The following is a 9,168-nucleotide window of genomic DNA, read 5'->3' on the forward strand; positions in this document are numbered from 1 at the left end:
CTTTGTACTTTTCATTTCAAATCACTAATTTTTTTTCTCTTTTCATTTTCTTTCCACTTCAAGCCTTCAGGGCTCAACTTTTTAATTCATATATTCCTCTAGTATCATAATATTCTTTGGTTTTCTTTTCTCTATCTGCAATGTACTTGAAGCTCAAGTTTTCGTCTTACATAAACATATACAAAACACAAATAAATAGAAATTGACCTCAAATTTACAAATAAAAGTCTCGTTAATGGCCTAATAAGTGTAAAATTTGAGTGGAAGAACTAATAGAGAAAGAGCTCCATATCGATTTACAGCAATCAGAATGGTTTCCAACTTTGATAGTTGACAGTACAATTATAATAAGATTGAACTTGACTTGTTTCTTTTAAAGATCAAGGACTGACTTGTTATTTAAATATTTAAATATTTCTTATCTTTTATCATCCCACATTCTTTAGGGCCAATTTTGTAAAACAACAATTTGACCATTTAAAAAATCCAGCACATGCCATTTTATATGTCACCGACATTGATTCTCTCATATTTCACCCCGCAATTATAGTCCTCACAGCTACAGAAAACGAGGCAATGGCAGTATGTAGTAATATACTACAAACCTCCAACTTTTCCTCTGAAGATTCCATTCGCCACTCCATTATCGTACCAATGTCTCTCCAATTTTAAGAAAAAGTTAAAACACCTCAATAATGTTAATTCTTCAGACACTCTCAATTCACATTTTCTAGGATCCTACAACCAAAAAACAACCTTATTTCCCACTTTGTAATTGCTTATTTTCTTTCGTCTTTTCACTTATTTTGTTCAGTTTTGCTCTTGTTCCAGCTTCTGTTGGTGCTCTGAATCTTGAACCAGCTTTCTGGGCAGCCCTCATCTGCTATTTTTCATTTTCTCCAAGTTTTGTACTTCTACATCTGCTGTCAATGATATGGATCCTGAATCAGCTTTTTGAACAACCTCAGACGACAATTTGTTTCCATCTGTAGCTTATTTTTTGTGGGTCTTCCCTTCATGAAATTATAAGTCCATAGAATGCTGCAATTTGTTTTCATATTTTTGAGGGATTCAAGAAATATGTCATTTTCACCAAGTTTTGGGCTTTGATATTTTCTTGATGAAGTGAATATTGGATCTTGAATCAGCGTTTTGAACAACCTTGGACTAAAATTTGCTCTCATCTGCAGTTTCTTTTACGCGGGTCTTCAGAATTTGCAGTTTTTAGTGAAGTTATGTGCTTTTCTTCATGAAATTGTAAGTCCATGGAATGCTCAAGATTCTTTGCATTTCTCTGTTTTTCAGTGAATTTCTTGATTTTGGGAACTTATCAACTACAATCCTCCCAAACGCAAGTACTTTTGCAGCTAAGGAAGCAATTGGAGTACCCAAAACAGTTAGATTTATGGCTCAATACTAGAACAGATTTCTGTTATTTGTCGACTACTCAGGTGAACATAACTTGTGAAGACAATTTGGTTACTGGGATCTTAATCTTTGGTGATAAACAGAAAAGGATTGGTAATTTTAATGCATTTCGAGTGTCGAATCAAACTTTGTCACAAAATTTCTCCATGGATTCTCTCGTAACCACCTTGTCTAGGCTAAATGGATTGAAGTCTCTTAGTTTGGTATCTTTAGGCATTTGGGGTCCAATTTCTGATAAAATTCATAGATTGCAATCCCTTGAATACTTGGATTTGAGTTGGAATTTTCTGTATGGTTCTATTCCTCCAAAACTTTCGAGAATTGGTAACCTTCGGATTCTGAAATTCGATGGTAATCTCCTGAATGGAACCTTTCCTGATTGGTTCAATTCGTTTTCGAATTTTACTATTTTTAGTATGAGGAACAATCTTCTGAGTGGCTCATTGCCATCTTCAATACAAAGAATTACCTCTTTAACAGCGCTAGTTTTGTCAAATAATGCAATTTCTGGGAAGTTACCGGATCTTAGTAGCCTATCTAGCCTACAATGGCTCGACTTAAGTGAAAATATGTTCGAATCAGAACTTCCCAATATGCCGAAAGGACTGAAAGCAGTTCTGCTAAACAACAACTCCTTTTCTGGGATTATCCCTCAGCAGTATGATCAATTGCATCTGCTTCAGCAAATTGACCTTTCTTTCAATACCCTTGAAGGGACACCTCCTGCAGGACTTTTTTCATTGCCTGGTATTGTTTCCTTAAACTTATCTTCAAATATGTTGAGTGGATCGCTTCCAATGCACATGAGTTGTGGCAGTAAGCTTGACTCAGTCGATATCTCTAACAATAAATTGAGAGGTCTGCTGCCTTCCTGTTTGAGCTCTGCAATAAAAACTAGAGGTGTGAAATATGGAGGGAATTGCTTGTCGATTGATCTGAACCATCAGCATCCGGAAACTTATTGTGTAGAACAGCAAGAGAAGAAAAAATCTGAAGAGAAGAATTTGGGGACATTAATTGGTGTCATTGGTGGAATTATTGTTATTATGGGGCTTCTGGCCTATGGATTTCTTGTTTTATGCCGACAATATTGTCCTCGAGGAGCACCGGAGCAACATTTATTGCATAAATCAGTGCAAGATAACTCTGTCACGGGGTTCACTTCTGAGCTTTTAATGAATGCTAGTATGTTATTTGAAAACTTTCTTGACTACGGCAGTTTGTTCTACTTGATAAGCCTATTTAAGCTTCATTTTTCATTTTTATTAGGGTCTATTTCTGATGCAGCAAAGTTAGACTCACAAAGGACACAAGCGCATCGCCTATTTTCATTGGATGAGCTGAAGGCAGCCACAAACAATTTTGATAAGTCCACCTTGATGGGTGAAGGTTCGACTGGGAAGGTATAAACTTCTCTTGCTGCTATTTTCATAGTTATGATTTAGTGGCTTATTTGGCTAGGTGAAATGCTCGGTGCTGGATAGTAAATGAAAGAAGCAGTTAGTCTATGAAATGTATGCACAGTTAATTTCCAGTGAAATTTCCGATTATATGGCTGGATCCTTGTTCCCGGACAGAATGCTATTCTATGTTATAAATACACTGGCCTTTGGACTTATGTATCTCATGGCTTCTTTCCCAGATGTACAAAGGAAGACTTGGAAACGGGACTCCAGTATCCATACGGTGCCTGACTGTATCAAAAAGATATGCAGTTCGAAATCTCAAACTAAGACTCGATTTGCTGGCTAAGCTACGCCATCCTCATTTAGTTTGCCTCTTGGGGCACTGCATCGGGAACGAAGGAAAAGATGATTCTGATGTAAACAATGTCTACCTCATATACGAATATGTACCAAACGGGAATTATCAAGCTCGTCTTTTGGGTGAGGATAGCATTTATAAAAGAAGTTAGTTTTGGATATCATGTTAACTGCTAACCTTGTAATATTTTGAAGCTTTTAACTGGAAAAAATGAAGGCGAATATTGACATTATATGATCATCAACTGAAATCTTTCGTATTACTTATGCAGAAACTAATCCTGAGAATGTACTCGAATGGTCTGACAGATTGGCAATTCTAATTGGTGTTGCCGAGGCTGTGCATTTTCTTCACACTGAAATTATTCCCGGATTCTTCAATAATCGATTGAAGGCGAACAATATATTACTGAACGAACATCAGATGGGAAAGCTGAGTGATTATGGGTTGTCAATAGTAGTCCAAGAGATTGACGAGCATAAGGTATGTATTTAATGCAACACTTGTTTTGTAAGTTAGATTAGATGCTATTAAACAGTATTAAGAACCCCCCCCCCCCCTTTTTTCGCATTATCTACAGTTTAATATTGTAGGCCACTAACTATTCTTTCTGGTTTTCTTGGTTGTTAGGTGGAAGGAGACCTTGAATCATGGTACGAGTTCTCTCAGATATATGAATCATTGCAACAAGAGTAGATTAGTTTGCTATGATGTTGGCAGTGTTGAGTAACTGTTAAATTTTTCTGTTCTGGTGAAGTGTTCACAGGCAAATAAAGAGCATGGAGGATGATGTTTATAGCTTTGGATTGATATTACTCCAGTCGCTTATTGGTCCTTCATTCTCATCGAGAAACGAGACATTTTTGCTTAATGAGATGGTACTTAAAACTGATTTAATGTATAGCATAAGGGTAATCTGTATAGAACGACCTCAAAATCTAACATTGGGAACTGAAAGCTTGCGAGTATTCATAGCTGAGAATCTTTTTCTACTAGCATGTTTGGCTAAGCTTAAATTCACTTTTTAAGTAACTCTTGCCAAAAATATTTGGGTATGCCCTTTCCGAAAGGATACTTTTACCTTTTATTTAAGCTAAGCCAAATGTGGTCTTGGCCTAGTGAAATTCGTTTTCCCTTGTCTATTCCTTACGTTGTTTTCAGCTCTAATTTCCTGACCCGAATACTCGACATATGTTTACTAGCTTGTCCCACCAATCTGCATAGCCCTTATTGGATCTAAATATTAATTTCTACATTTTGCAGGTTTCTTTAGGTACTCTCGATGGCCAGAGGCGAATAGTCGACCCAACTGTACTTGCGTCTTGCTCACAAGAATCTCTATCAATTATCATATCCATAGCGAACAAATGCATATCGCCCGAATCCTCAACTCGTCCATCTTTTGAGGATGTTCTTTGGAACTTGCAGCATGCAGCTGAAGTTCAAGCAACTGCAGATGGAGAACAAAGATTTTGAATGCTTGTAATTCATTTTTAAATTTTTTAATTTCTTGTTTAGTGCATAAAATACCAGTTGATAATTTGTAAGTCTTCTTAATTTTTTTACTTTTTTATTTGCACATAATGGCTTCAAGGCCTTTGTTAAACATGTAAATGTCTGATGCCATTTTACCTGTTTTCATCTCAATCAATCCAATTTGTTGCAGTTCTAGATTTGTGCACAAGTTAGTGACTTCATTGGCTATTTTGGAAGTAACAGAAGAAATAATGAGCAAGATTTACGTGCTTCAATATTATTTTTAGATTCCAACTTCAAATCAATCTTTCACTATAATTAAAATGGGTTGATAACCAAATGAAACCAGAATTCTTTAGTAATAGTTGGTGGATGAAGTGCTTTTTAAAGGTTGAACCCCAATCTTGAGGGTTCTCATCGTCCCGCCCTCGACGTATCGTGAGGGAGTAAATTACAGAATGTGTCCCAGCAAATCAAGGAACAAGAGCTTGTCTTTACACTAATATCCACAAAGAGTCAAATTCTATATCTCAGGAATCGAACCCTCAAACTGCGACTGCTAGTAAGGTTGAGACTACCTCACTCCTGTCCTTTGCACCACTGGGATATGCCCCAGGGGCAGATGAAGTGTTTTTTAGTTTTTATACATGTGCACCGAAGACCAAATCAAGTGCTACAATAAGTAAAATTTTACTCCTTTTTTTTTTTTTTTAAATTTAAATATTGTCTTATGTTGTACACTTCACTAAATACCATATTTGAAGTTCATAGATTGTGGGTGAAGTTTTTTAGATGATTCTGGATTTTCGTTAATGGAGACTTAAACTTAAGAAAGTAAATGTTATATGTTGAGAGTTGAGATGAATGTTGAAATGGCACAAACAAGAAATAAAAATTTATTTTAGTTTTTAACCCTCTTAAAACTGTTATATCCATTAGTAACCAAGCTCGAAACCTGAACAAATTACCATATCCTGGAAAGGAAAGCAAGAAAATAATATGCCATTTTCTTTGAAGGAGAGTACTCCAATCAAGGAGATTCAGTGAGTCATTTTTTCTAAAAGTGATGAGCTTTATTTTTTTCTCGTCTTTGGATATTATTTAAGCTTCACTTGATAAAACTCAACATTTAAATATGTGATTCTAATCTCATCTCATCGATTAACGGAAAGTTCAAACATTTACTTTCTTTTTTTGGGATTCCGTTCAATATTAATATATTGTTGCAATTTTAGAAGTTTAGACTGATGGATCTCCAATTTTTAGAGATGAAATTGGAGGATTTTGCACAATAGGAATTGAAGGTTGATCGTCAGTCTGGCAAGTCAAAGAATGAAAACAAGGTATTTCATCTCTTTGCATAATGTTGACTTTTCATTAGTATATTCAAAAATTATAAAAATAAAAATAAAAACGAGAAGACAAAGTAACAACGATCCAATAATAGAAAGTAAGGCAACAATGATCTAACATTTACACTAGCAAGGTAACAAAAAAAAAAAATGTTATTTGGTAATAAGCTAACAAAGTAGAAATACGCCAGCAAGGCAACAACGATCTAATAATAAAAAGATAAGGCAACAATAATCCAACTTTTTAAAATTAGTACACTGGCAACATTCAAAAAAATTAACTTGAATAAAAACAATTAGGAATTGGCAATTAACAAATAAGCACCTACTTAGTGAGTGTATTCAAAAAGGAATTTTGCCACTTTGCTAGAAAAAATTTAACAAAATTAGTGACATAATCAAGGTGACAAAGGATAAATTAATTAGGTATATATATATATATATATATATATATATACACACACTTTTACCGATAAATTAATTAGGTAATATGCAGTATGCTAAAAGAAGAGTTTAATCGTTAAATTTTAAATACCATAAAAGGAACCTACGAAGACAAAAATAAAATAAAATAAAATAAACACACCAAGTAATATTTATTCGCCAAATTCAAACTAAATGTCAACCAATTCTGCATATTTTTCTTTTGATGCGACTCCTCTCCGATTGAGTTAAAACCTTTTCGTATTATTTCATTACACATATTTATCATTTTTATTTAATAATTACATAAAAACAGCTTGAATTGGAAAATTTGCTTTTGGACATGTATTATTGAATAAATTAAAATATTCTTAAACACAAATTGGCCTTTAGTACACACCACAACTATTTCACAAAATTACCCTCCTAGAAAAGGTGAAAAAGAAAGAGAAAAATTCTTCTTCGTTACCAATCCACACCCTTGCCGACAACATCAAAACTTGTACCACCCCATTCTCATGACACCAAATGTGCTGCCACCATCAACATCAGTGACGGATTGAGTGAAATAAAACATCAAACCGCAACTATGGTCCCCACAATTACTATGTAAATTAAATCATAAATCTATAGTCTCACAAACCTTACCAAGATATAATACTGTGGTTAGCCCCCCGGGCATAGCCCAGTGGTGCAAAGGACAGGAGTGAAGTTATCTCAAACCTTACTGGCAGCTGCAGTGTGGAAGTTCGATTCCTGAGACATGAAATTAGACTCCTTGTAGGCACAGTGTACAAACAGCTCTTATTCCTTGACCTGCTGGGGTATATCCCGCGATTTATCTCCCTCACAAAACTCTAGACGTGGGACGAGACGGTAAGTGCCCTTAAAATTGGGATTCAACCTTTTTTATAATACCGCGGCTTGATTTCCTCCACTTGCAAAATTGGTCCCATTCTCTCTCTCTCTCTCTCTGGACAAACAACCTGCAATTTACAGCCTCTTGTGGAGCATTAATTTTAGGAACAAAAGAGTTAGGATTTAAAAGCATGAATCCCATTTAAGAACTTGTTTGCCATCGGAACAAAGATTGGATAATTTGGATTTTTCAACATTAATATACTGAACTGTTGATCAAGTTGATCTTATTTTTGTCTTTATGGGTTCTATTTTATTTTTAAATAACTGTCCCACATATAAAAAGAACTTAATCCTACGAAAGGACCATGAAATTTACACCCAAGTAAGAATTATAATCTAGTTAAAGGCAAATTTTAATTTTAACCATACTATAGTCAAAATTATTACTCATAATTATTAACACATTTCGTGATTTCCACCATTGTTCTGCTTAACTTATTTATTTTTTTAAAAAGTTACTAATAATCTTTCCCGAATAGAGGATAAAAGTAAAAATAAAATAGCACATTTTTTTCTCAATTATACTTTAACTATCATTTATGCTACACCATAATTACAAACTCAAAATCAAATTATTTTTAGTAAGTAACTTTTTTTTTTTTTTTGGAAAAACAAGCGATGTACAAATTGACAATAATAACCTTCCATTTTGTTCACCCATCCTCGTAATCTTGATTAACTTCGACTCCATTAAGCTTCCTGGCCTGTTTGATTGTCCTGCCCAATTTGTTCACGCCGAATATGGGCCGACAATAGGCCCAATAAAACCATTTTCATTTGAAGTCCATAAATGAGCCCAAATATATATTAGCCTTTGCTCCACAGAATAATCTTCTGCTCTTTGCTTCCCTCTATTAAACAGTTAAAAACATTTGGAGGTAATTGTTCTAATGGTCATTGAACTTAAGTTCATGTTTTGATTGATCACTGAAGTTTAAAGTGTTGAGTTTTGATAACTGAACTTAGGTTCATATTTTCAATTGCTCACTGAAATTTAAAATGTTTAGTTTTGGTCACTAAAGTTTGAAATATATTGTAAATTGACATTTTTCAAAGTTCTACATTTATGCTAATGAGCAACGTACAATATTTTTCAAAATTAGTGGCCAAAACTAGACATTTAAATTTTAATGAGCAATCAAAGACATGAACCTAAATTCAAAGACCAAACCTCGATTTTTTAAATTTAAGTGAGTAATCAAATACATATACCTTGTATACATTGGCATGAAGAGGGCTGCTTTGAATGTGTTTCGCGCGGGTTCGTCGCTAACAATTAAAAGGGATCAGACGATTGTGTAAGGGACAAATCTCTTGAGACAAAGTCCCAAAAAGGGGTGTTCTTTTATTGGCGATGACTTTACAATTGGAAATTAAAAACAGAATGCCTCCAAGGAGCGCAAACACACGAGTTACTGAAAAAAGTGTTTAAATCTAAGCTAAGGAATTTAAAATTACATGTTCTCTGTTCGAGAGTTTTTGATTCGGTCCCTTTGCTCTATGTCTTTCCTTCCTTTTATACTCCCTGGATGATCTCTTTGTGATCAACCGCCTAAAAACTGTTGGATCGTTCTATAACTGCCCACTTTCCTCGTAATGGCCAACTTGTCATGGAACTGCCTTTTTTAACTGCTGTCATTACTCTTCGTCGTTTAACCATTTTCGATTGAATTCCTTGAATCGTGGGACGTGATAGGGCTGCTTTAATAACTACTTTGATAACTGCACTTCTTGATAACTACAACACTTTATGTTTGCTAAGACCTTGGGCGACTCGAAGGTTTGGGTGAGAATAGAGTAACAG

General features: G+C 34.7%; 1 protein-coding gene and 1 pseudogene across 5 annotated transcripts; both read left to right on the forward strand.

Moving 5' to 3' along the window:
- The first annotated feature begins 533 nt into the window (after positions 1-533).
- LOC111390738 (probable inactive leucine-rich repeat receptor-like protein kinase At3g03770) lies at positions 534-4,867 on the forward strand. 5 transcript variants are annotated; one of them, XM_023015829.1, is made up of 7 exons: positions 536-2,613; positions 2,698-2,831; positions 3,071-3,314; positions 3,464-3,675; positions 3,823-3,845; positions 3,950-4,070; positions 4,456-4,867. In XM_023015829.1, exons 1-7 carry the CDS (start codon positions 1,266-1,268, stop codon positions 4,666-4,668), a joined length of 2,295 nt encoding a protein of 764 aa, XP_022871597.1. In that variant the 5' UTR covers positions 536-1,265; the 3' UTR covers positions 4,669-4,867. The 5 variants fall into 5 exon arrangements, with proteins under 5 accessions (XP_022871600.1, XP_022871595.1, XP_022871596.1 ...); XM_023015831.1 differs by having other exon boundaries at positions 2,716-2,831; XM_023015827.1 differs by having other exon boundaries at positions 535-2,831.
- A 3,724-nt stretch (positions 4,868-8,591) lies between these two features.
- Positions 8,592-9,168, forward strand: part of LOC111390731 — a 17,350-nt pseudogene continuing 16,773 nt past the window's right edge.

This window comes from Olea europaea, unplaced genomic scaffold, assembly GCF_002742605.1.
Source record: "Olea europaea var. sylvestris unplaced genomic scaffold, O_europaea_v1 scaffold709, whole genome shotgun sequence".
NCBI lineage: Eukaryota > Viridiplantae > Streptophyta > Magnoliopsida > Lamiales > Oleaceae > Olea > Olea europaea.

What these genes read in the sequence shown, in the direction of transcription:
- LOC111390738 (XM_023015827.1), top strand. Translation starts at nt 1,266, where the DNA reads ATGGAATGCTCAAGATTCTTTGCATTTCTCTGTTTTTCAGTGAATTTC. An exon ending in GAAGGAGACCTTGAATCATG is followed by an intron (nt 3,846 to 3,949) that starts GTACGAGTTCTC and finishes GTTCTGGTGAAG; the next exon opens with TGTTCACAGGCAAATAAAGA. An exon ending in CATTTTTGCTTAATGAGATG is followed by an intron (nt 4,071 to 4,455) that starts GTACTTAAAACT and finishes TACATTTTGCAG; the next exon opens with GTTTCTTTAGGTACTCTCGA.